The 26,904-nt window shown below is 47.4% G+C and overlaps 1 protein-coding gene and 1 non-coding gene across 4 annotated transcripts; one reads left to right on the top strand and one right to left on the bottom strand.

Moving 5' to 3' along the window:
- The first annotated feature begins 1,700 nt into the window (after positions 1–1,700).
- On the top strand, positions 1,701–26,887 carry Dennd2d (DENN domain containing 2D). Of its 3 annotated transcripts, none has more exons than XM_048351760.1 (12): positions 1,701–1,897; positions 10,052–10,227; positions 11,045–11,157; positions 12,766–12,835; positions 13,520–13,597; positions 14,682–14,822; positions 16,816–16,964; positions 20,252–20,429; positions 24,275–24,316; positions 24,984–25,068; positions 25,595–25,834; positions 26,381–26,887. In XM_048351760.1, the coding sequence occupies exons 1-12, from the start codon at positions 1,840–1,842 to the stop codon at positions 26,449–26,451; spliced, it is 1,401 nt and encodes a 466-aa protein (XP_048207717.1). In that variant the 5' UTR covers positions 1,701–1,839; the 3' UTR covers positions 26,452–26,887. The 3 variants fall into 3 exon arrangements, with proteins under 3 accessions (XP_048207717.1, XP_048207716.1, XP_048207715.1); XM_048351759.1 differs by lacking the exon at positions 1,701–1,897 and adding an exon at positions 8,724–9,447; XM_048351758.1 differs by lacking the exon at positions 1,701–1,897 and adding an exon at positions 9,475–9,861.
- On the bottom strand, positions 5,283–5,417 carry LOC125355827. Its single transcript, XR_007211755.1, has one exon. It is a non-coding gene; the product is annotated as a small Cajal body-specific RNA 3 (non-coding RNA).
- Positions 26,888–26,904: the final 17 nt, after the last annotated feature.

Genomic DNA, 26,904 nt, shown 5'->3' on the forward strand with positions numbered 1-26,904 from the left:
GGTGGCCTACCACTTGGAGAAATCTTTTGTGCTGGTATACGATTATACATGAGACATGGGTCTCAATAAGGGAAGGTTCTTGAGGAAGTGCTGTGTCTTTTTGTGCAGGAATACTGAGAATAAGGAACTGAAACAAACTGTAGCCAGGCTTTGTTGGCTCACGCCTATAATTCTACTACTCAGGAGGTTCAGCTCTGAGGATTATGCATCAAAGCCAGCCTGAGCAGGAAAACCTTTGAAACTCTTATCTCCAATTAACCACTAAAATGCCCAAAGTGGAACTGTGGCCCAAGTGGTAGAGTGCCAGCCTTGAGCAAAAAAGCTAAGAGACAGCATACAAGCCCTGAGTTCAGGCCTGAGTACTGGCATAAAAAGCAGAAACAAATAAACAAGAAAAGCTGTATAATTAAGTAAAATTTGCCTACGCCCAGAGTAAAGGCAATTTTTAGAACCTCTGGGCTAAGAGTAGACAGTTTAATACTAGGGCTGTCTTCCCAAATTCTGTGCACCCCTTTGGTCTGTGGTTGTGGGGAGAAGGAAAAGGGCTGTGGGTCTGAGGGTCATTTCCATGGCTCCCAGACATTTTTCTGCCAGACTTTCCTCTTCCCACTGACTGCCTTGCCTGAAACTAACACTAAGACTGGTGAAGAGTGACATTTCAGGTGAATCTTTCCATCCACCCCTTACAGAGCCTGTCCTGGGAGGGACAGGGGTATCAGCAGAGGATTCTCTGGGAGCAAGTGGCGCTTAGCACAATGTCCTGGTGGGTCAGGAGTTTGAAGGCCGCATGGGTTTTGGTGGTCAGTGAGGGTGGGAAGTGGGAGGAGGGACTGAAAGTCTGCTGTGGTACTGGAGGGTAGAGCTTAGTTTTGCTATCAGTCCTTTAAATTAGTTTGATAACAGCAAACCAAAAACTTTCCACTCCCTGCAGCTCACATGCATCTGGGGGTAGGGGTTATAGCAAGGTGGGGAGATTACCCTCTATTTCAGTACTGGGGTTTGAACTCAGAGACTGGATGCTGTCCCTTAGGTTTTTTTGTTCAAGGCTGGCACTCTATCACTTGAGCTATAGCTCAGGTTGGTTTTTGTTGTTGTTGTTGTTGTTGTTGTTGTTGGTGGTGGTGGTGGTGGTGGTGGTGGTGGTGGTGGTGGTGGTGGTGGTGGTAGTGGTGATTAACTGGTAATAAGAATCTCAGAGACTTTCCAGCTCCCGCTGGCTTCCAACCTCAACCCTTAGATCTCAAGCCTCCAGAGCAGCTCCAAGAAACATCAGAGCTTTTTGAGCTGTACCAGAACAGGGTAGAATGAAAGGCAAGGCCAACGCCTTCATCCACATCTGAATATCACCTTTAGTGAGAAGACAATCCATTACCGCAGAGAAGTGAAGACCACCAGAGACCAACACAGATATAGGGAGAGAGGAAAAGGGAGCAGGTGGGCGTGGAGGACTGAACTGGCTTCTGGGGTTAGTTTGGGGCTCCCCGGGAAGCGCCCTGGGGGGTGGGGGTCGCCTTCGGGCTCAATCCTGCGCGCTCGGGACTGCGGGATCCGAAGCTTCCTGGAGGGTGGGCGAGTGGCGGCCCCGCCCCTGCCGGACGCGCGTCGAGCGCCCTCTGGCACCGGGCACGGGGCACAGCCCTGCCAGGGGCTCGGGCCGAGCAGGCCCGCCCAGGTGCGTCGGGAAGGCTGGGCGGCCGCCCGGAAGGTGCGCTGCCACGCCCGGACCTGTCCCGGGGCCCCCCTCCCGCGTGAAAGTGAAAGTCTCCGGGTCCGCGGAGGTCACGGCCGGGGGGCGGGGCCGCGCGGACCGGGGAGCGGGCGCCGGGCACTCGCGGGGCCATGGATGGGCTCGGGCGCCGCCTGCGAGCCAGCCTGAGACTGAAGCGCAGCCACGGGGGTTAGTGCCGGCCTCGGGGCGTCGGGGTGAGGGCGCGGGGACAGCGCGGGGCCCCGGGGCGCCGGGACTGCAGCGGGCTGGAGGGTGTTGGGGACCGGAGCCGGGCGGCGCAGGGGAATCGGGATCCGCGGACGGTTTGAGCGCGAGTCCGGTGCGCCGGCGATCGCACAGGTAGAGGTGCCCGGGGCCGGGCCGAGCCGGGCGGGGCGGGGCGAGGTGGAGGTCAGTGGAGTGGCCGGGCCTGCGGGGCGCGGGGGAGGCGGGAGCCCGGAGGAAACCGTTGTGGGGCCCCGGGCCACGTGTCCTTTCATCCAGGAAGCTTGTGCTGCAACGGCGGGGTGCCTGAAGCGCCCGGGCTGCGGTGCCCTCCAGGAGGCACCGCCTCAGCCCCACGGCGCTGCAGGACTTGCTGCAGCCTTTGCTAGTCCCTGTCCCACGCATAACCCTGGGGCCACGAAAACGGGTCTCCGGGATGACATGCGGACCCTCCCCGAAGGGTGGCCCGGCTCGGTGCGGGGTGTGGCTGGCAGGGAGCCGTGCTCAGGACACCTGCTCAGCTGCGTGCCCGTGTGACCCGGACACGGGTGCCCATCTTACCCCTCATCCCCCGTGGGCGAGACCCCTGTCCACGCGGGTGCTGATTCAGACGAGATCGGGCGCGTTCAGGGTGGTATGGCCCTGGACAGCGGGTGCTGATTCAGTTAAAAGCCGATGTTAGTTTCCTGCTGGAAGAAAAGCAATGCTGGGTGCATTAGTTTGTCCCACGTTGGGAAGACCACCCTAGGGGAGGCCAGTGCCCTCCTCTCGGAACCTCCTCTCGGAAGAGCGATCTGCTCTTCGTCGGGCCATTCTCCCTCGGTCGCCCCCTATCCCAACCTTGCTGTTCCTTCCAGCACCTGGCCCAGCCACCTGCACAGTGGGGAGAGGGTGGCCTGGGATTCCGCAGTGACTGTGCCGAGTGCCCATGCGTCTTCTCTTGTCTCCAAGAGCTTTCTCCTGGTTTTCCTAGGCTGTCCCCGCAGCCCTCTGGGAAGTCGGCTCCAGCGGCATCCCCGTGGTTTCCCCTTCCCCGCCCTACTGGCCCTACTGTATTGGGGAGTGATTGTGTTGGGGTGAGTTTCCCAGATGTTGAGAAACTGGTAGGTGAGACATTTGTATGGGAAGTGTAGGAGTGTAAGACCTGTCAGGCTACTAAATTGTGTCCTCGACCTCCTTGGGGTCCTTCAGCGTACTGGGGATTTTTCCATTTCTTCTTTCGCAGTTCTGCCAGCTGGGTGTTTGTTTACTGGGAGGGGGTGGGGAGGGAGAGCTGGCTGGGAGGACTTGTGGGATTGTGAACTTGTGGTCCTGGGTTGAACACAGCTCACTTAAAGAAAGGCTAACTTATCAGCTCAAGATGCCAGAAAATCCCCTCACCTAAATTCTAGACAATTTGGGGACTTCAGTCAGGTGGCTATGGGAGGGGCTTCCTGGTTGAGGAACAAGTGTAACCCGACTCCTGATTTCTCTCGATAGGGTGGCTCCCTTCTCTGCTCCAAATCATACCTTCCCAGAGCCCCTAGAGGATTAAATGATTGCATTATTTTCTCCACTATCAAGAGAGGATCTTTGGGCTTCATGTAGACTTTGAAAACTCCTTCTTCCAGTTACATAATTATTGGACCAAACCTTTTTTATTTTTTATTTTTTTTTGGCCAGTCCTGGGCCTTGGACTCAGGGCCTGAGCACTGTCCCTGGCTTCTTTTAGCTCAAGGCTAGCACTTCACCACTTGAGTCACAGCGCCACTTCTGGCCATTTTCTATATATGTGGTGCTGGGGAATCGAACCTAGGGCTTCATGTATACAAGGCAAGCACTCTTGCCACTAGGCCATATTCCCAGCCCCCAAACTTTTTTTTTTTAATCTTAATTGATGGCAGGGAGTTTTTGGTCCCGTACTCCCTCCCTCCCTTCATTCCATCTTTTCCTTCCTTCCTTTCTTCCTCTCTCTCTCTTTCTTTCTTTTCTTTTCTTTTTTTTTTTTTTTGCCAGTCCTGGGCTTGGACTCAGGACCTGAGCACTGTCCCTGGCTTCTTTTTGCTCAAGACTAGCACTCTGCCACTTGAGCCACAGCGCCACTTCTGGCCATTTTCTATATATGTGGTGCTGGGGAATGGAACCCAGGGCTTCATGTATATGAGGCAAGCACTCTTGCCACTAGGCCATATTCCCAGCCCTCTCTCTTTCTTTCTTTTTCTTTCTTTCTTTCTTTCTTTCTTTCTTTCTTTCTTTCTTTCTTTCTTTCTTTCTTTCTTTCTTTCCTTCCTTCTTTCTTTCTTTCTTTCTTCTCTCTTTCTCTCCTCTATCTCTGTGCCAGTGTTGGGGCTTGAAATATATGAGTTTGATAAATATTAGTTTTGTTTTTTTTAAGGAAGAGAAAGCAATCTTTTGTTAAATTTCTTGGGCCTCAGCCCAAAAATCTAGTTACTCTTTTTGGTCAAGGATTTCTGACCCTGGCCGTTCCCCTATCTCTTCTGATAAAGCAGGAAGAAACAGCCTAAAACTGCTGCTCCAAGGATTTAGGAAAGGACATGACTTCCTCAGCTTCCGAACCATTGAGAGAAGATGCTGGTTCTCAAGGCCCTTTTTGTAAACTCTGTGGGATATTTGCCTGTGGTATTCTCTCGGAGGCAGGAGCCTGGACAAATCTTACCCTCAACAGATCCTGTTAAATAACCTCTTGGTTGCTCTTATGCTTCACTTTCTTCATCTGTATCAGGAAGCTGCTTGTTCCTCAGATGGGCCCTAGGGATTATATAGCAACAGATCAGTGTAGGCTGTAAGACATGGTGATGGCTCTGTGTCCTGACTCCTGTTCTTCACCTGGTGAAGTATTCAGAACATCCTTATTTACTGTGACTAGGGCTTCCCCTCCACCCCCCCCCATGGCCTAGTCCTGCTATTGTTGTTGTTCTTAAAGATGGGGAAATTGGGCTGAATTCAAGTCCTTGTACTTGGCTATGTGGGTTTGTGTGCCTTTTGAACCATACCCTCAGTCTTCTAGAATCCTGGCTTTTATTAGTTCCTGTCTAGAGTTCTTAGGAGCAGGCTAGCTGTCTTTACTACCTTAAACTCCTTTTCTTTCTTTCTTTCTTTCTTTCTTTCTTTCTTTCTTTCTTTCTTTCTTTCTTTCTTTCTTTCTCTCTCTCTCCCTTCCTTCCTTCCTTCCTTCCTTCCTTCCTTCCTTCCTTCCTTTCTTTCTCTTTCTTTCTTTCTGTCTCTTTCTTTCTTTCTTTCTTTCTTTCTTTCTTTCTTTCTTTCTTTCTTTCTTTCTTTCTTTCTTTCTTTCTTTCTTTCTTTCTTTCTTTCTTTCTTTCTTTCTTTCTTTCTTTCTTTCTTTTCCCCAAATGTCTGGAGGGGAATGATTGGAATTATCCAGCTGTCCTAAGTCAGAGACCTCCATGTTTATGTAGGATGTTGCCATCTGCAGACCAAAGGTGTTCCTCATTTGTCCACATGGTTGGTTTTTGTAGCTTCCACTAAACTCACCCTTTCTTATTCTAGCACCCTACTCTTTTCCAAAGGGTGGCTAATTCTTTTGGAGGAATGGCAGACACTATTGTCAAATCGCTCTGCCTCTCTTGTCTCCCCTCTGGGGCAACTGCCTGGCACAAGTCCTTCCTTCTTACCCTATGGGTTTTCTATTCTAAAGTTTGTCTGAGCTGAGTGTAGTTGTGCACACCTTGATTCCCTATACTCAGGAGATTGAGGCAGGGGTTGGAGAGCAGCTTGTATTGGTATATAGTGCAACAATGTAGTGAGTTCCATGGTGGTTGGGCTACATGGGCTTCAAGGTGATCCTGCCTCAGAAGAACAAAGATTTCTGTGTGGATCCTAGATGATTTAGTACTATCTTTTCTCGCTTTTTCAGACTCCAGACAACAGATTTCAGCTTGTTGATCTGGCCCAACAGGGAGAAAGTTAGGCAGGAGTGGGGGTGGGGTAGAGATTGCCCAGATACTTTGCACTGCTGCTGAGTGGCTTTTGGCAGTAGATGCAGCCAGTACCCAACTTTATGCTGGGGACACTTTCCTGAGCCAGTGTTTCCTATTTGGAAAGAGGGAAGCTACTGAACCCTGGGACAGCCCCAGTATCAGCTTTAGCTCTGGACATGCCACAGGGAGAGAAAGAGAGTTGTTATTGAAGTCATTCTGAAAATATCTGCAACTCTCAGTGCAGCCTTAGGCTTATTCTCTACTTTCAAAAGAGAATCTTTGGGGACCATACAGATTTCAAGGATTCCCTCTTCCACTTAGATAATAGGGCCAAGTCTGTCTATCTTAATCAGGGCAAGGTGGTGGCACCTTGGTGGCAGGAAGTGTTTGGTCCTATACTCTTCTTCTCTTCTTTTTCTTATGACCCATATGAGCATTGTCCTGGGCACTGTCCCTGAGCTTTTGTACTCAAGGCTGGGGCTCTACCACTTGAACCACAGCTCCATTTCTGGCTTTATCTTTTTTTTTTTTTTTGAGTTTAAGTTACTACCTATATTTCACAGTACACATTTTAACTTTCACAATGATGAAAATTGTCATTCTACTCTACATAGCTTATGAACTCTATGAACTTTAACAATAAAACCATTTCTTCCAATTCAGATGATATGTACATTACTTGCCTTTTGTTTAGTAACATCTGTTCCCTCTTTCTCATTCCCTCCTTCCCATCACCGCCCATGAGTTGCTTAGTTCACTTTCATCAATGTCTGATGTAGCTGATGGTCCCCTCTGCTATATTATTTTTTTCCCATCCACTTTCCACTCATTCTGTGCCCTCCTCCCTGTTTCCCTCGGGTGTACTTATGTATACCCCATATATGAGGTAGGGAATATAGAATCATCTAAAAAATAGTAGGACATATTCAGAAGAGGACCTTTGTTTCCTTATCTTTGGGGTTCTAGGAGATGTTTGGGCCTTGCTATTTGGTGCTTTTCTCCCAAGGCTGTCCTCTTTTGTTCTCATTGCATTTTGATATCTTGAGCCCTGTTTACTTTATTATATCTAATTGTGTTTTAAATCTTATACCTGTCTATCAGGGAGATCTTACATGGTTTGTCTCTCTGTTCTTGGTTTATCTCATTCAACATGATTTGTTCTAGTTCTATCCATTTCCCAGGGAATGCCATTATTTTATCCTTTCTAATGGCAGTGTAAAATTCCATTGTATATAGGTAACACATTTTTTAATCCATTTCTCTGTAGTGGGGCATCTGGGTTGTTTCCATATCTTGGCTATTGTGAACAGTGCAGCAAGGAACATAGAGGTGCAGGTGTCCTTGTCCTATCCTGTTGCTTAGGGTCGATGCCTAGGAATGGTATGACTGGGTCATAGAGTATATCTATGTTTAGTTTTTTGAGGAACCTTCAGACTGCTTTCCAGGGTGGTTGTACTAGTTTATATTACCACCAGCTGCATATTAGGGTTCCTCTTTCTCCACATCCTTGCCAGAATTTGTTGTCTGAATTCAGAATATAGGTCATTCTGACTGGGCCAGTAAGGTGGTATCTCAGGGTTTTTATTTGCATTTTCTTTATAGTCAGGGATGATGAACATTTACTCATGTGTTTCTTCATGTGTTTCTTTGCCATTTTTAACTTCTTCTTCTAAGAAATGTCTATTTAGTTCCCTTGCCCATACTTCTGGCTTTTTGGTAGTTAATTGGAGATGAGGGTCTCCTATTCCTTCCTGTTGTTGTTGGTTTTTGATCCTCTATCATCAGATCTCAGACTCCTGAGTAGCTAGGGTGACAGGCATGAGCCGCCTGTCCTGTGCTTTTGATGAAGGTCTGAAGGGTTTTGTTGTTGTTGGTTGGTGACAGTCCTAGGGCTTGAAAGCAAGGTCTGGATGATGTCCCTGAGCTTTTTTGCTCAAGGTAGTACTCGACCACTTGAGCCACAGCTCCACTTCTGGCTTTTTGGTGGTTAGTAGGAGATAATCTCATAAACTTTTTTGCTCCTGCTGGCTTTGAACTGTAATGCTCAGATCTCAGCCTCCCAAGTAGCTAGGATAATAGGTATGAGCCATGTGTCCTGTGCTCTTTTCTTTTTGCTAGTCCTGGGGCTTGAACTCAGGGCCTGGGCACTGTCCCTGAGCTTCTTTTGCTCAAGGCTAGCATTTTACCACTTGAGTCACATTGCCACTTCTGGCTTTTTCTGTATATGCAGTACTGAGGAATTGAACCCAGGGCTTTGTGCATGCTAGGCCACCACTGTGCCACTAAGCCACATTCCCAGCCCATGTGCTCTTTTTCTTTAAAAAAAAATTTAACTTTATTATAGAGGTGATGTAGAGAGGGGTAGCATTTATATGAGTCAGGTAATAAGTATATTCCCTTTTATAGTGTCTCTGTTCCCTCATTCTCTATTTCCCCTTCCCATCTCTACCCATGAGTTGTATGTAGTTCACTTTCATCAGTGTCCAGTGTGTTCCATTGTTACACTTTTTTACCTGTTTTACTCAAGTTCTGTGCCTTCCTCCCATCCTCCCAAAGATATACATGTGAATACTCTGTACATAAAGTGAAGAATACAGAATCATCAGAAAAAGGAAAAAACAAATTTTAAAAAGCCTTTTGGGGACTGGGAATGTAGCTTAGTGGTAGAGTGCTTACCTAGCATACATGAAGCCCTGGGTTCAATTCCTCAGCACCACATATATAGAAAAAGCCAGAAGTGGTGCTGTGGCTCAAGTGGTAGAGTGCTAGCCTTGAGCAGAAAGAAGCTCAGGCCCTGAGTTCAAGCTCCAGGACTGGCAAAAAAAAAGTCTTTTGTTTCCATATTTTGGGAGTTCATGCCAATATGTATATTATTTTATAGAAATATGAAGAAGCACCCTTGTGATTCTCTCCTAAGACTATCCTCTTTTTGTCCTGTGCTCTTAATGGAGATCTTGAAATCTAATGGCGATCTTGAAATCTTGGAGGCTCTAGAATTTGGCAGGTGCCTTTGTGGGGTTTTCAGGCTCTGTTGACCAAGTTGAAAAGTGAAATGCTGCCATTAAGTCCTGAGGAAGCAAGATCCTGGTCCTGAGACCAGCCCACAGTTCCAATGCCATTGGTCCTTTATTGTAAATAAACCGACTGCAAAACTCACAGCTCAGAATGCAAAGCCCATAGCTCAGAAGCAGCTGAGCCTCAGAGATGTTTGCTTATGACCTTTCCTCGCACCACACCCTGGGGCTCTGGGGCGGAGCTGAGAGCTGGGCTGCACTGCCAGGATGCTGGCTGTGTCAGTATCACTAGTTCAGTTGCCTGCTGGGTCTGGTTATATCCTTCTTTCTCAATTACGGAGTGCCCAGGATGGAAATTGCTCTGCCTTTTCTGGAAGACTGAGTGTGGCTGTGCTTCTCAGAGTTGTGGCTGGAGATGAAAGTGTCAGCCTCATAGGCTGTTCGTAGCCAGCCTGGGGGTGAAAAGGAGAGTCCCCCATGCTCTTAAAGACACAGATGGAAGGATGGCGGGTAGGCCGAGCCCTCAGGCTCTTCCGAAACCATTTACCTGGACTCCGAGCAGGTCAGGATTGGATCACTCATTTCCTCATTTTCTTAGGGGACCCTCTCAAATAGGCTCTGTTTTTGTTTTTGCTTTTTCTTTTTTTTCTTTTCCTCTTCCCTTTGTAGGCCAACTGGTCTCCCACAGGTCTGGGATAGGTTTCCCTAGTTGGTTTGCTGAACTGCTTGTGCCTTCTGAGGGGTGGGTGGGGGCTGGTATGTTTACAGCCTTGTGCCCTGTGGACCTGCGGTCCTGTTCTGAGGAGTTAGTATGAGTTTATTCACCTGGAAAACTATTCCAGAGCTGCCAGGTAGGCAGAAATTCCACAGTACCGGCTACCCATGGCCACATGGCCTCTCCAGTACCTTTCTTCAGCTTCCATATCTATGATTTCTTTCCTTCTCTTGGCTCTCTCATGGTTTTCAGTTTTCCATGGCAGGTGTAGAAATTGCCCACTTGGCTCTGGTTCTGCCTGGTGACTGGCAGTGCTGGACTGGCTCCAGCTAGCTCAGCACAAGCAAGACACCCCTCAGCCTTGAGGGTGGAATTTGACTGGCCTGTCTCAGAAGCCTCCAGCTGGACTGATGGATGACATACTGAAGGCAACCTGGCTTCTCGGTTTCAGGAATCCCCCAGGACAATCCAGGAGAAGCTGCAAAGGAGGCAGAAAGGGCTCAGGACCACTCCCTATCCAGCTTTGCTGGGGGACAGCACTTCTTTGAATACCTTCTGGTGGTTTCTCTGAAAAAAAAGCATCCAGGGGATGACTATGAGCCCACCATTACCTACCAGTTTCCCAAGGTAAGGATTTGAGAGTGCATGTGGAAGGGAGGCCACAATGGACTGTTGGGAAGGTGATAGGAGATTATACTTCCTCTCCCCACCTGCCTGGGCTTGAGCTCTAAGCTTGCTGCTCTCAGTTCCTTTGTAGCCTGGCCCTAGTGTTCTGCTATCACCCAAGGAATCTAGGTCTGCTTTGTGAAGGGCTGACTGAGCCTCCTTAGCAGGGAAAGTTGGTGTGTGTTCTTGCCCTTCTGGGGCCTCCTAGTTCTTCCACATTCTATCTTCAGTCACCTTTCTCTGCTGAGAAGCTTACTTTCTTTCAAACCTCCTAGCCCCATCCCTGGTTGTTGGGGAAAGGAGAGAGTGGGGCAGCCCACAGCCAGCAGGCAGGTCCAGGACTCAGCCACAGCCTAAGCATCAGACTTCTTCATGTTTGATGGTGCAGTGGGTGAAAGGGTGAGAATTAGGCATCTTTCCTGTTAACCTCTGTTGTTGCAGCTACAGCAGCTAAAGTGCCTGCTTCTCTTCTCTGATGTGGTATCTCTCTGATGTTACCCTCCCGAGGCCTGGGCCAATTCAGGGCCTTTCAGTAGAAAGTCAGTGGAACCCCTGCCCCCTTTCCTTCCTATATAAATTCTCAAGATATAGCAGTCTATCCCAGGTTTTTCTTGATGTGGCCCCGAAGGAGCTGTTTTGTCTTAGGGGACCACTCCAGGCAGACTTGGAGTGAGCACAGGAATTCTTTGGTCCCCTGGCCAATGGAAAAGCTTATCCTCAGATAGTTTTAACACTCCTCTCTTCTGCCCCAACAATCTACTGTCTCTTGTCCTTGTAGCGAGAGAACCTGCTTCGGGGTCAACAAGAGGAGGAAGAGAGACTGCTTAAAGCCATACCTTTGTTCTGTTTCCCAGATGGGAATGAGTGGGCGCCACTCACAGAGTATCCCAGGTAACGCTCAGCCTTGGGGCACAAGTGTCAGATTGAGAGAGAAGGAGCACGTGTGGCTCCTGTGCCTCCCTAACCCCGTGTGAATGCTGATTTCCAACCATGCCATAGAGTTTGCTCCTCCCCTCTTCTGGTACTGGGTTATGAACTCAGGGACTCAAACTTGCTAGGCAAGTGCTTTGTGGTTTGAGCCACACCTCTAACCTTTTTTTTTTTTTTTAACTTGAGGTTATTTTTTTATTTTTTATTTTTTTTTGGCCAGTCCTGGGCCTTGGACTCAGGGCCTGAGCACTGTCCCTGGCTTCCTTTTGCTCAAGGCTAGCACTCTGCCACTTGAGCCACAGCGCCACTTCTGGCCGTTTTCTGTATATGTGGTGCTGGGGAATTGAACCCAGGGCCTCATGTATACAAGGCAGGCTCTCTTGCCACTAGGCCATATCCCCAGCCCCTTGAGGTTATTTTTAGATAGCATCTAGCTTCTTCAAATGTGAACTGCCTGAGATCAGGATCCTCCTACCTAGACCACCTGCATAGCGGGGATTACAGGCATACACTACCACATCCAGCATGTGCTTTGACCTATTGCCAAATCAGAGATATGTCTCCCACCCCCTTGCCCCAGAGCAATCATCACTGATTTTGACTCTCCACCTGCAGAAGCTGGACTCAGAAGGCCTTGGACCTCTAGGAAGATAATATCAGGAATCTTTAAAGTTGATTGCTTGAGTTCATATTCTGGCTTTAGCACTTTCGTGTGGACTTTGGATAAGAAATACCTTCTGAGCCCAGCTCATGCCTGTAGTCCTAGCTACCCTGGAAGCTGAGATCTGAGGATTATGGTTTGAGCCAGCCATGGCAAGAAAGTCTGTGAGACTCTTCTCCAATTAACCACCCCCGCCCCCCAAAAAAAGCCAGAGGTGGAACTGTGGCTTAAGTGGTGGAGCACTAGTTAGCCTTGAGTTAAGAAGCTCGGAATAGTGCATAGGCCTTAAGCTCAGGCCCAGGACCAGCAAAGGAAGGGAGGGAGGGAGGGAGGGAGGGAGGGACGGAGGGAGGGACAGAGGGAGGAAGGGAGACAGACAGACCGACAGGCTTTTTAGGCCAACATTGGTGACTCACATGAATAATCCTAGCTACTTAGGAGGCTAAAATCTGAGGATTGTGGTTCCAAGCCAACGGTGGCAAGAAAGTTTGTGGGACTCTTATCTCCAATTAACCACCAAAAAAAAAAAAAATCTGGAAGTAGAACTGTGGCTCAGGTGATAGAGCATCAGACTTGAGCCAAAAAGCTAAGGAGCAACACCCTTGAGTTCAAGACTCAGTACAGGTCCAAAAGAGAAAAAAAAATAATTACCATCCAGATCCTCAGTTTCTTCCCCTCCAAAATTTGGGTAACAATTGAACCTACCTAAACAGATTGCTTTGAGATTTAAATAAGGTGATGCATTTAGGGCTTAACACCCTGAATGTGCTCAATAAATTTACTAGGGTTCTTGCTACGATGTTAAACAGCAACTCCCCTGTGTCTTTCTCTCCACTTCTCTAATACTACTTTCCTGTTATAAAATCTAGTGAGCAAATGTACACTAAGCCCTTTCTGCTCTTTCTTAGGGAGACCTTCTCTTTCGTCTTGACCAATGTGGATGGGAGCAGGAAGATTGGATACTGCAGACGCCTCTTGGTCTGTGCTGCTCAGAACTGACCTTTCCTCTGTAGCCTTTTTAGCTCTACAGCTGGGCTTGCTCAAGCCTCAGTTACAAATGCCCAGGCTGTCCAGCAGTGGTGGTGATAGGGAGAGCATAGCCCTGCACCTGTTGTCATGTTAGTGCCCACTCTGTAACCCCACAAGAACTAGGATAGGGCCCCTCCTCACCTGCCCCTGGGAACCTGGCAAAGGACCCTAGCTTCAGGATTTGCCCTGTGCCCCCTCCTGCTTTCAGCAGGTCCATTTGTGACAGGCTCCATGTGAGTGCTCTGTCTTCTCTATCCAGGCCTGCTTGCTTTTGGCTTCTGGAGCCTCTAAGGTAGAGACTGGATTTGGACAACTGCCTTCAATTTTTATGGTCTCAGGAGGGTTCTCTAAGGCATGTTTACAGTCCCATTTTCTCATCTCTAAACTCACTTTGTGCCCTCTCTTTCTAAACGTTAGATCACAATGTCCCCGAAGGCAGGAGTTTGCTTTGAGATCCCAGCCTTTTCAAGGAAATCTTCTTTCCTGTTGCCATTCTTACAAATGGAACCTCTACACAGTCAGGCCTTTCTCCCTTTGGTCATTAACTCTCACCCCTAGCTTTCTCTGTGCCCCTGGGTGGGAGAAGCCCCCAGGGAGGCTGTCGCCTTGAAGGTACCTCTTGTTCCTCCCTAGCCCACAGGCCCTGGTCCTCGCCTTCCCAAAGTGTACTGCATCATCAGCTGCATTGGCTCCTTCGGCTTGTTTGCCAAGGTAGGAGGGGAACAAGATTCCTCAGGGCCTGTTGGGCCTGTTGATCTTCCCAGCTCTGTCTGGCTGCTGGCTCTGCCTGTGCAACCTGAGCCCTTAGTGAAGCTGCTTCCTGTCAGCCCAGTCAGCATCAGGGGCACTGGACAGACTGAGGAAGAGCGGGGGTTGGGATCCACTTGATTTCAAGTGAATCTAGGGACTGAAAGCCTCAGTTTCTACTTCCTTCAAAGAAGAAAGCCTTTGATGCCAGACAAGAATAGCCTTAGGCTTTCTGAGACTTCAGTTTCCTTATCATCTGTCAAATGGCTCTAATGACCATTACCTTCCAGGCTCTGGAGCTGTTGTAAGGCCCAAGTGAGGTGTAGAGTGTGCTGGGCACTAGTGGCTCACACCTGTAATCCTAGCTACTCAGGAGGGTGAGATACGAAGATTTCACTGTGAAGAAAGCCCAAAAAGACTCATCTCCAATTAATCAGTAAAAAGCTGGGAAGTGCAGCTGTGTGGCTTAAGCGATAGAGTGCCAACTTGTAGCAGCTAAGCAAGAACGCAAGGCCCTGAGCTCAAGCCCTAGTACTGGCACAACCAAAAAAAAAAAAGGGAAAAAGAATGGACACAGTCTGTCTTGACGGCCAGGCACTGCCCCTTGGCAAGTCTCTTAGAAGAATTCTGTCATCCTTTGCTTGGGCAGAGCTTCTATCTGTGCATTGTTCTAAAGGCCAGAGGTAGTCTCTAGCCCTAGAGAGACACCAGTGGAAACTGGAGGACAGAGACACCCAAGAGGCTACCATTGCAGGCTCTTATTTCAGCCAATGTCATTGTGGATGATGACTTTGCTCTGGAATGACCTCCTGGTAATAGTAGTTTTATGTTGGTGATGTGAGAATGGAGGGATATGCATTTGTATACGGAATATGAACAGAAGGCTATTAAAAAAAAAAAAAAGCAAGTCTTGTTCAGGAGATAGAAATCAGACTATGAAGCATGAGACCAGTCCCTGTCAGGGAGAGCTATGAAGGAGCAGCATGAGAGCCTTACAGTGCTCAAGGGCATCCTCTAGATCAGGCCTCGCACACTTCTTTCCCTGCAGATCCTGGATGAAGTGGAGAAGAGGCATCAGATCTCCATGGCCGTCATCTACCCATTCATGCAGGGTCTCCGAGAGGCTGCCTTCCCCGCTCCTGGAAAGACTGTTACCCTCAAGAGCTTCATCCCTGACTCAGGCACAGAGGTGGGTTAACCAATAGGTGAGATCCCATCCTCCCCCTGGCTGGAGATAGCCTGGCCCCTCTTATCTCTGTTCTTCCATTTATCAGGTTAAAGGACAGAGAAACTAAGCCAGGTGGGGACTGGGAATTGGTTAGATTTATAGGTAGAGCTGACATCAAACACAAATTTGCTGAGTGTCTTAACTTGAAGCCCTTAAGTACCTAAGTACTCATTAATCCATTGAGACTTTGTGTGTTTGTGCCAGTCCTGGAGCTTGAACTCAGGACCTGCATCCTGTCCCAGTGCTTTCTTTGCTCAAGGCTAGCACTCTACCACCTGAGCCATGGTTCCATTTTCAGCTTTTTTGGTGGTTAATTGGAGACTTTCTTGCCTGGGCAGGCTTTGAACCACAATCCTCAGATCTCAGCCTCAGGAGTAGCTAGAATTACAGGTATGAGCCTCTGGTGCCTGGCTACTGAGACTTTTGTGTATATGTGTATGTCAGTGCTGGACTTAAACTCAGGGGCTGGGTGCTTTCACTAAGCTTTTTCCCTCAAGACTAATGCTCTGATTCACAGCTCCACTTCTGGCTTTTACTATTATTCTTATTGGTGGTGGTGGTGGTTAATTGAAGATATGCATTTCTTGGATTTGTCTGCCTGGGCTGGCCTCACACCTTGATCTTTAAATCTCAGCCTCCAGAGTAGCTAGGATTACATCTTCCAGTGCCTAGCCACTGAGTTTTTTTGTTGTGATTAATACACCATGTATGTTGAGATTTTGGTGCTATAGGGGACTTTGTTCCTAGTTCCCAAACTGCCACTTGGCCCCATACCTTATCATGTATATCTGTCCACTGTCTGTACCTCACGTCCTCCATCTGTCTACTTCTTATCATCTGTCCCCACTCCAAGGCCCCACCCCTGTTACATGGGGTTGGTATTGATTTAAGTCACTGGACAGACTGGCAGCAAGGAGAACACTGTTGCTAAGAACTTTAGTCTTGACCCCTGGGGATTCTGGACTGTGTGTATTACCTCTAAGATGGAATTTCCCACACAGAAATAGGAGAGTGGCTAGAATGTTTCATTTACTGGACAAAGTAAGTACTAACTGCTTTGCTGTTTGCCAAGCGATACTATTTTCTGGGTACACAGTGGTAGCCATCATGAACATGGTCCCTGACCTCTTGGAGCTAAATGTTTGATGAGGAAAGGCACATTAAATAAATAAGCATGTCAATAAATAGGTCATTAAAACCAAGTACATATGATGAAATCAAAACCATGGCACTACAGGAGGAAAAGACCAGGAAGTATTAGGTGACTAAGGGAGGCCTGTGAGGACTGAAAGAGGATTGGAATGAAGGGAGGAGAGCAGAGGAGGAAAGGCCCAACCTGTAAAGACCTTCAGGCAAACAGCCTTGGCTTCAAGGGCAGAAACTCACTGAGGGAGGGGAGTGTGCTCAAGACAGGAGGACCACATGCTAAAGATTACACTGTGCCACCCTCAAAGTAGAGAAAAGTACTAGCCAGCTGCTAGATGACTCACGCTTGTAATCCTAGCTACTCAGGAGTCTGAGATCTGAGGATCACAGTTTGAAGCCAGCTTGGGCAGGAAAGTCTTTAGACCTTCATCTCCAATTAACTAGCAAAAAGCTGGTAGTAGAGGTGTGTCCTAAGTGGTAGAGTACCAGCCTTAGACAAAACAGACAAGAGAAAGCATGAGGCCCTGAGTTAAAGCCTCAGTTCTCAGTCCTGGTACATACAACACATACATACACACACACACACACACACACACACACACACACACACACACGTGCGTGCGGGGTGAGGGGAGGGAAGGAGGAAGGGAGGAAGGAAAGAAATCAGAGAAAGACCACTGGTAAAATTTCAGCATGGGAGACAGAATCACTTCTGTGAGGAGAATGAGTAGGGCTCATCCAGGCCCAGTATTTTGGGGTCTGTGCGATCTTACATTGTGATGACATCTCCCTCTCTGGTTTCCTACAGTTCATCTCACTGACACGGCCCCTGGATTCCCACCTTGAGCACGTGGATTTTACTTCTCTGTTGGGCTGCCTCAGTTTTGAGCAAATTATTCAGATCTTTGCTTCTGCTGTGCTCGAGAGAAAGATCATCTTCCTGGCAGAAGGTCTCAGGTGGGCCCACCATTGAATGGCCAGCGTGACCTGTATCTCTGGGCTCAAGGGAGCAGGCTGGACGTTCTCAAGGATGTCAAACTGGAGGAGCTGGGTGCCTACCTCCTGTTTCCAGTTCCTGTAGCTGTACTTTAGGCCTAGACAAGCAGTTCTTGCAACTCTCCTGCCCTTCTCTGAACTTGATTGCTGCCTAAGCCTGAGGAAGGTTCCTTTTTTTTTTTTTTTCTTTTTTTTCCAGTCCTAGGGACCTAACTCAGGGCCTGAACACTGTCCCTGAGCTTCTTTTGCTCGAGGTTAGCATTCTACCACTTGAGACACAGCGCCACTTATGGCCTTTTCTGTTTATGTGGTACTGAGGAATCAAACCCAGGGCTTCTTGAATGCTAGGCAAGCACTCTAAGCCTTATTCCCAGATTGAGGAAGGTTCCTGACTTAGCTCTGAGAAGGACAAACTGTCCCTTGGGCAGCCAGGTGTGGCAGGCTGGGGTGGAAGTGTGCTGCCCTTGCAAAGCTGAGGGCGGGGAAAGTAGGTGGGGACCTAGACCTGAAGGCAGATAATGGAGGGTAAGCCCATCTAGCCATTTATTCACTCATTCAGCAAACATTTACTGTGTGTCAACTGCCAGATGCCAAGCATTGGAAAGATACCTGCAAGCTCCTTGACCTACCTTTAGGAGGAGCAGGATTGTATAGAGTTGTATAGGGTTGTATAGAGTTGAAAAGAATAGGTATTAAAATCAGCAAGAGTTTCAAATCCTCCTCCTCCTCCTCCTCCTCTTCTTTTTCTTCTTATTTATTTATTTATTTTTGGTGCAGTACTGAGGTTTGAACTCAGGGGGTATTGCTCTCACTTGTTTGTGGTTTTTTGTTTTTTGTTTTTTTCCACTCAGGGCTGATGATCTTGAGCCACAACTCCATTTCTGGCTTTTTGCTGGTAAACAAGAGGCCCACAGACTTTCCTGCCCAGACTGGCTTCAAACTGTGATCCTCAGATCTCAGCCTTCTGAGTAGCTAGGGTTACAGATGTGAGCCACTAGTTCCCAGCAGTTTCTTAGCTTCTGAAAGTCTCCATCTTATCTGTAGAATAGAAATTATGTTACCTATCTCATTAAGGTCCTGGAGATGAGGTGCCTAGTATCTTGCCTAGTACACAATAAGTCCTAGCTGCTATTCTTACTAAGTTCACAGTGGAGCATATTTGAAGCAGGAAATGATCATGTCTTTATATTGGGGATGGGTAAAACCAGTGATGTTGAGCTGAGAACTGTAAGGTCCATCCCTGGAAGGCTCCATGCAGATCCCCCCCCACCTCATTAAGTCTCCACCCAGTTACCTGGGTAACCAGCAGACCTGGAGGCAGTTACCTCCCCTTCCCCTGAGGTCACATCCTAATCCACCTGGCCACACCTCCTGCTCCTGCCCTAGATAAGGTAGGGCTGGGTGGGGGGTGTCACCCTTTTCTCTCCCTTCTCTCCCTTCGCTTCCCTTCTCTCCCTTCTCTCTGGCCATGGATCACCTCGGCCACAGGCCAGCTGTTCGGTAATAAACTTTAATCTCCTGCATGAATACCACGTGGCGTTCTCCTCTACGGCTACCTACTTTAAAAAACCTAACAACAACCTTGGTTCTAACCTTTAGGGAAGAAAAGGAAACTAGGGAGCCAGGCTGCTTAGGAGAATGAGATCTGAGGATCAAGGTTTGAAGCCAGCCCTAGCAGAGAAATCAATCTGTGAGACTCTGATCTCCAATTAACTAGAAAAAAAAAAGCCAGAAGTGGAGCTATGGCTCAAGTGGTAGAGTGTCAACCTTGAGCGAAAAACCTAAGGAGAGCAGCCTGTCCTGAGTTCAAGCCCCAGCCCCTACATAGAAATGAAAAAGAGAAAAAAGGAAGTTGGGGAAATACCAGAAGGTAGAGGGAAGGTGAATATTGTGGGCTCCAAAGGAAAAGAAGTTTGGATAGGGATTAGGGTTTGTGTATTGAAAATTATAAGAAAACCAGTGATCACCACAAAGGAACTATCCCTAGGCTTGCCCCTGTGGAAGAGGTATCATCTGCTTTGGAAACAGCTTGTCTACCTCTAGCCCTGTGTGGAAGCAGGGGGTTTCTGTGGTAGCCCAGGCCTGAGGTTCTGGCCTTTTCCCTCACATCAGCATTTGGAAAGCAGATTAGGGGATGTACCTCCAGGAAAATATCCTCACCCCCAACTTCCTTCCTATATAGAATTTTCAGATCCTGAGGTTCGTGCTGGGAGGGGACTTCCAGTCAGCTGGGGATTTAACTAGATCCTCAGAGACTCAGTCTTTCTGATACAGGAAGTGCTAGCTTGGTACTAAGAATCGGAACCTAGGTTTCCGTATCTGTGTTTTCATTGGCCTCGGTGAGGGGCAATTTGGCTGAAAAAATGAGCCATGAAAGCTAGCAGAGAAGTGAGAAGCCAGAGATTGATTCTCTCTCTCTCTCTCTCTCTCTCTCTCTCTGACTCTTCCCTGTCTCTCTGATTCTGTCTACCTATCTTTCTGTCATCTATCTATCTATCCATCTATCTATCCTCTGTGTGTGTGTGTGTGTGTGTGTGTGTGTGTGTGTGTGTGTGTGTGTGTGTGTGTGTGTGTGTGACTAAGTGGTGACTTGAGCAGTAGTGACCTGAAGAATGCATTGTTGCAAAGCCTACAGCAGCTACCTCTGTGGGACTTTCCATAAAGGAATCCTTGCACAGAGATTTCTGGAACCTAGGAATTTCCCAAGTTAACTAAGGCACTGACCTGGTAGCTTTCAATAACCTCAACTGGCCCCAAGAGAGCCATGTGAGGTCACATGGGGCTGAGGTAGGTAGACACAAGGAGATTAGGCTTTGCCTCTCTGCTGATGTGTCTCTTCCTACTCCGTGACTTCCTTAAAAGCAGAGCCAAGAGTCTTACCCTTCCCAGTAGCCATGTCCTCAGCACTGTTGTAAGCACACAGCACAGAGTCCCAATCATTTCTCTGTTTGAATGAAGGCATCTCTTCTTCCTCTCTTCTGCTGAGCTACTTCTATTTTTGGACAGACATGAGAAGAGTAACTGGGAAAAGAGAGATGAAAGGAGGCCCCACCCTAGTGAGCGGAGCAGAGTCCTTCCCCTCCTGGCAACAAGTAGCTACAAGTTCTGTAACCATCATGGCTTTCCACACTAGCACAGGTTTCACTGTCAGGAGCTGTGCTATGTGTTGGGCTATAGGGGGGTGGGTGGGTCAAGGGAGGAGGCTCGGGGACCCCTCTGATGCTCATTTTCTGTGCTCTGTGTTTCAGCACTCTGTCTCAGTGCATCCATGCTGCCGCTGCGCTGCTCTACCCCTTCAGCTGGGCACACACCTACATTCCCGTCGTCCCAGAGAGTCTTCTGGCCACTGTCTGCTGCCCCACCCCCTTCATGGTTGGAGTCCAAATGCGCTTTCGGCAGGAGGTGATGGACAGCCCCATGGAAGAGGTATGCTGCAGCAAGAAGAGTGCGTGGATTTGGAGCCAGGCAGACCTGGATCTGGACCCCAGCTCTGCTGCTAACAGCTGTTTGATTTGGGGCAAGTTACTTCATCTCTTTAAGCCTCGAGTTTCCACATCTGTAAAATGGAGCTAAGTAAGTGTTCAGTGCTGGGGCCTGACACATCCATAGAGTGTGGGCTCTCTTCTCCAGAATGATTTACTTCTCTTTGGGCAGTATGTGGTCTAGTCAGGGATCCTGGGGCCCCTAGACCAGCCTGCACTAGTGAGCAGTCTCTGGAGGTGTCTCATCTCTCAGCTGAGTGGAAGACCACAGATGGTCTGGACCACACATACCCCTTGGAGTCGGTTCAGATCACTTGGAATTGAGCCCTCCTGCAAACAGTGAGTCTTGAAAAATGTAGATTCTTATAATAGAGTGCCATCTTTCTGCATAGCTTAGAGCACAGTTGGCGAATGAAAGTACAAGTCCATTCAAATCCTCTTTGATTTTGTTAGCTTTATTATTTATCTATCTACTCTGTGTGTGTGTGTGTGTGTGTGTGTGTGTGTGTGTGTGTGTGTGTGTTAGTACTGGGGCTTGAACTCGGGGCCTTGTGCTCTTGCTCAGCTTTTTCATTCACGGCTGGCACTTGAGCCACATCTCCACTTGAGGCTTTTTTTGGTTAACTGGAGATACAAGTTAATTGAATTTGTCTGCCTGGGCTGGCTTTTAACCTTGATCCTCATATCTCAGTCTCCTGAGTGGTTAGGATAGCAGACTTGAGCTTTGACACTTGATTGACACTTCCTTTCCCCTCCCTCCTTTTCTCCTTCCCTCCCTTTCTTTCGTGCTGGTACTGAGGGTTTAATTCAGAGCCTTGTGCTTCCTCTGCTTGCTGGCTCACAGTTGGTTCTCTACTACCTGAGTCAAATGTCTAGCCCAGAATTTTTCTAGTTAATTATAGATGGAGTCTCCTGGACGTTTTTTTTTGCATGGGCTGGCTTTGAACTACAATCTTCCTTAGTAGCTAGGATTCCAGGCATGAGCTACCAGCACCCAGCCTGTCTTAATTTCTTGTCTGTGACCCTGACCCAGAATAGGGATTCAATGTGAAAATTGTTGTTACAGAAATCTATCTCCAGTATGCAAGAGCAATATAAAACATGTGCTGTGCTTTGAGTTGTTGGTAGGAACAGTAGGATAGCGTGTTTTGATGTCTGAAGGTAGGAAAGCTACTTGGGGCAGTGGGCCCTGGCTAACCATCAATTCATAGTATGCAGAGAGGGCTAGAAGGGCATAAGGGCAAGCTACTAAAGAGGCCTGGATTACAAGACATAGTTGAACTCCAGAGAACCTAGTTCCCTAAGCAGAAGTCCACACAGACTAAGTAGAACCAAGTACAAAGTTGGAAGTCCTGCAAGGGCTATAGTGCCCTTCTTTGCTCCCCTAGCTGGCTCACCCTTCCCTGGAGCTGCTGCCATGAATACACATGCCCTTTGAACTGCCCTTAGCACTGTGACTAACTGGGCCAGAATATTAGCTTTCTGTTTAGCAATAAAACTTCAAATGTCCCAACCCCCAAAGTTATGAAACTTCCTGAGCCTAACTCCAGCTCCTCAGAAGCTGGGGCCCCTCCCTCAATGATTGGGGTGGGGGTGGGATTAGAGTAGAGAGCAAAGCCTTGGCTAACTTTGCTCTTTTTTTCCTGAATAATTATTTATTTATTGTCAAAGTGATGTACAGAGGGGTTACAGTTTCATACGTAAAGCAGTGGGTGCATGTCTTGTACAATTTGTTACCTCCTCCCTTATCCCCTCCCCCTTACTTTGCTCTTAAGCAGCTACTCAGAAAAGTAGTGGGGGTGAGAAAGGAGGAGGGTCATGTGGCCAGAGTGACTGGGCCAGGGGGGCAGGGGAGAGTCTCTTGACTCCACTTATAAGCTCTTGGACAGACATTACTCCATAGGCCATAATATGCCCAAAGAAGACTTTTGGGAACAACTTTGAAAAAATAAAATTCTTCATGCACATTCTTTCCTCCCAGCCCTCCAAATGAACAGTCTTTCCTGCACGAAGGCATTTGAGCCTCTGTATACAAGTGATTTCAGGCCTGGACTAGTCCAGCTTTTCTCCAAAGATGGATAATTGAAGTGCATAGTTTTTTGGCATATTTCCAGACCCTCTCTTCCCTTGCATTTTGGTAGAAGGAAACATGTAGGAGATTTTTCACTCTAAAGACTCAGGTAACAAATTGAAAAGAGGCTCAACACAGGATTTGGGGGACTGTGGTACACTGGTGACCCCATGTGGTGGTACCCCTGCCTAAAAGGGAATAGCTGAATGCTACCCTTGATTTTTTGGGTGGGTTATAGGGGCTTGGATTAAGTGCTTTCCTTTGGCTTTTCCACTTAAGAACTGGCACTCTACCACTTGAGCCACACTTGCACTTCTGGCTTTTTGTAGTTAATTGGAGAGAAGAGTTTCTCAGATTTGTCTGCCAGAGCTGGCTTTGAACCTGGATCCTTAGATCTCAGTCTTTTGAGTAGCTAGGATTACAGGCATGAACTACCAGCTCCTGACAGAATACTGTCCTTTTAAACTGTGGAATGTGTGACAACTTATGATTTTTCAGGAAAAACCTGAAAATCCAAATTTCATAGAAAAGATTCCAATGTAAACATTGGGAACCAATCCAATTCTGAGGACCAAAGAAACAGATCTGCTAGTTGGAATCAGCCAGCAGATGTGTTTGTAGTCTCTGGTGTTGGTGGCAGGCCCTGAGGTCAGGATGGAGCCCTGGGCTTATTCTACTTGTCTCCACAGGCATAGGTCTCTTTATTCTCTCTCCTTCCTCCTGTTGTTGATCCTCATTTTCTTCCCTTACTGAATTTCCTGCTGAAAGCCCCAAGTTTGTGAAGGAGCTTACTTAATGAGAATATTTTTGGTGCTAGCAATTGAACCCAGGGCCTCATGCATATTGATCACCACTGGCTCACTGAGGGAATTTGCAGTTAATTGTACATAAAGTTAGTACAAGCATTGAGAGATCAAAACATGTCTGTCTGGATCCTTGAGCAGACCAGAGATGAACCAAGAAGTTGTAGAGAGCAGCAAAAGTTGTAGAGAGCAGAATGCAATGCCAAGGATAGCTCAACCGAGGATTGAAAACTGTTCAGCTTTATCAGCATTATGACCTTCAACTTTATGATTATTATTATTCTTTGGTGCTGGTATTAAGGATTAAACTCAAGCCTGGATACTGCCCCTTAGCTTTTTTGCTCAAGGCTGGCACTCTACCATTTAACTCACAGCTCCACTTCCAGCTTTTTTAGGGTGGTTCACTGAAGCGTCTCACAGATATTTCTGCTCCTGGTGGCTTCAAACTATGATCCTCAGATTTCAGTTTCCTGCCTGGTGCCAAGCTGCAGCTTACCTTCTTGAAGATTGTTTCCACATCTGCCAAATGGAGATAGCAATTACCTCACAGAAATGTTGCCAGGATTAAATGAGATAAATTATGCAAAGTTTTTTTACCCTTGTGTGTGATGAATTAGATGTTCCAAATATAAAAACAATTTCTCTGATCAATGTTATACTAAGGGAGTGACTGGCTATGCTTTTCCCATATTACTCCCCCTTTCACCTTAGTGAAATTTCCCCTGCCCCCTTTCTATATACAAATACACATACTCTTTGACTGGAAGGGAACTCAGATTTCTAGAGGAAAATGGTGAGGGTTGGAGAATGCCTGGCAGGAAATGAGAATTCAATATGCTGACTTTGTTGTTACATGGAGATGGTCTGTGAAATGCTGAGATTTTTGAAGAGGTGATGCCATTCTGTTTACTTCAGGTGCTGCTGGTGGATCTTTGTGAAGGAGTCTTCTTATTGTCAGTAAGTATCTAGGTTCAGAGCCTTTGCAGACCTACCCACCACTCTAGTCTCATGTTCCATTTCAACAATCATTTTGAGCAAGAATTTGTGTTAATATAACTTCTCTCTCAAGAGAGACACAGGCAGAGACCAAAAAAAATCTTCCTTACAAGGTGATCATCAATGGCTTCTTTTTTTGTCTATGTGTGCTGGTACTGACGAGTGAACTCAAGAGTCTTTGAGTTATTAGTTTTTTTACTCTATTGCTTCAGCTCTACCTCCACTCCTAGCTCTTTGCTGATCACTGGGGAGAAGAGTCTTATGGACCTTTTGGTTAGAGCTGGCTTCAAACTTCAAATCTTGATTCCAGCCTCCTGAGTAGCCATTACAGGTGTGAGCCACTAGCATCTGGACAGAGGTGATCTCTTGCTATTGTTTAAAGTAAAAGTGGAGGCAACAAACTATTTTGAGCTGTAGCTTATGGTGGTTTTGTGATAGATCAGGGGTATGGAATTCAAACCATCCCCAAGTTGTTTTTTGGCCATTACTAAGAACTTATATCCTTTGTGCTTGCTAAGCAAGTGCTTTACCACTTGAGCTTTACCACTTGACCCACTTCTGATATCCCCTTACTTAGCCCTCCCTCTCCAACTGCATGATCTCTGAGCTGACTCTTGTCTTCTCCTAGGTTGGTGATGAAAAAGACATCCTACCGCCGAAGCTTCAGGATGACATCTTAGCCTCCCTTGGTCAGGGGATCAATGAGTTAAAGAGTAAGGGCATTACTCCCAACCTTCCTTCTCCCACCATTTCCCCCCCCCAGTACTAGGGCTTGAACTCAGGGCCTTGTGTTCTCCCTTGAGGTTTTTCGCTCAAGGCTGGTACTCTACTACTTGAGCCACACACCTCTACTTCTACTCCCCCCCCCCCCCCCCCCCCGCCGCTGGTTAATTGGAGAGATAAGTCCCACAGACCTACTTATGTTGGCTTTGATCCATGATCCTCAGATTTCAGCCTTCTAAGTATCTACGATTATAGGCATGAGCCACCAATGTTGGCCCAACCATTCCCTTTAACTCAAATGAACTTATTCAATAGAAGCCTAGATCCTGAATATGACATTTAATTATTCCTAAGCAGTGGCAGAGTAACCACATCCAGGCTCCCATTCGAATTAGTCAGTCAGTTGTGAGCCCTTCCCAATGCATGTTTCCGACCTGTAATGGAAGCTGTTCTTGCTGGCTAGTTTGGGTAATTTATCCTTCTGATACTCTGAGATGGCTTTTCTGTTTCTTGTAGCTTCAGAACAAATCAATGAACATGTTTCGGGCCCTTTTGTGCAGTTCTTTGTCAAAACTGTCGGTCACTATGCTTCCTACATCAAGCGGGAGGCCAATGGGCAAGGCCACTTCCAAGAACGGGCCTTCTATAAGGCTCTGACTTCCAAGACAAACCGGCGATTTGTGAAGAAATTTGTGAAGACTCAGCTCTTCTCTCTTTTCATTCAGGAAGCTGAGAAGAGCAGGCATCCTCCTGCAGGTACAGTGGCAGTCCCATCATATACCAGAGAGGGTCCTCTTTAGGACAAAGCCATTTCTCTCCAGGGACCAACACTAAACTGAAACCTAAAATCATGCCTCATACATATAGTGTAAAAGTCAATGTGTTTATCCAAGATGACTTGCTTTACTTTGTATCTAACAACAGCTAACTGCCCCATTTTGTGGGCCAGAGAGCATGGGGACCCTAGCAGGGGTGGAACTGTGTGTATAAGGGTGGGTAGATGGGACATGGATGTAGACAGGATGTTTCTGACTTATTTCTGAGGTTTTCCCATTCTATTTGACTAGGTTAGATGCCACTAATTTTTTTTTTTGGCCAGTCCTGGGCCTTGAACTCAGGGCCTGAGCACTGTCCCTGGCTTCTTTTTGCTCATCGCTAGCACTCTGCTACATGAGCCACAGCGCCACTTCTGGCCATTTTCTGTATTTGTGCTGGGGAATTGAACCCAGAGCTTCATGTATAGCACTTGACACTAGGCCATATCCCCAGCCCAATGCCACTAATGTGTATTTGAACCCACAGGTTATTTCCAACAGAAAATACTTGAATATGAAGAACAAAAGAAACAGAAGAAATCCAGGGAAAAGATGTGAAATAACAGCTGTGGTGAGCAAGAGACACTAGACCTGCAGGCTCATTCTGTACTTAGATCCTGCCAGTGTGGTAGGAATGGTGGAGCTCTCAGCCCCCAGAACCCACAGCCTCCTTCCGAGTCCTGGTGACCAGTTCTTGCTGTAAACTGGTGTGTAGAGTTTGGGATCTCTGTTGTCAGCTTTGGAAGGACTTTGAAGGCCTGACCTCAAGTTCAAAGAACTGGCCTAAAGCTGCTCTTAAAAGTTTTTGCAGAGGTGACAGTGAGAAAGAGTAATTACAGGTATTGTAGGTGCTTGGTTAGAAGCTGCTACAACTGCCATCTCCTAGGAACCACTATTAAAAAATTCTCAACAGAGAAAGCTGTTGGGACCCAAAGTTTAAGTCTATAGACATTCAAGATGACTAATAAAGATGAAAATGTTACTGTTTCCATGGGTGTTGTGTCGGTCTGA

Source organism: Perognathus longimembris, chromosome 7 (assembly GCF_023159225.1).
Source record: "Perognathus longimembris pacificus isolate PPM17 chromosome 7, ASM2315922v1, whole genome shotgun sequence".
Classification (NCBI taxonomy): Eukaryota; Metazoa; Chordata; class Mammalia; order Rodentia; family Heteromyidae; genus Perognathus; species Perognathus longimembris.

What these genes read in the sequence shown, in the direction of transcription:
- Dennd2d (XM_048351758.1), top strand. Translation starts at nt 9,768, where the DNA reads ATGGCCACATGGCCTCTCCAGTACCTTTCTTCAGCTTCCATATCTATG. An exon ending in TTACCTACCAGTTTCCCAAG is followed by an intron (nt 10,228 to 11,044) that starts GTAAGGATTTGA and finishes TTGTCCTTGTAG; the next exon opens with CGAGAGAACCTGCTTCGGGG. An exon ending in TCCCTGACTCAGGCACAGAG is followed by an intron (nt 14,823 to 16,815) that starts GTGGGTTAACCA and finishes GGTTTCCTACAG; the next exon opens with TTCATCTCACTGACACGGCC.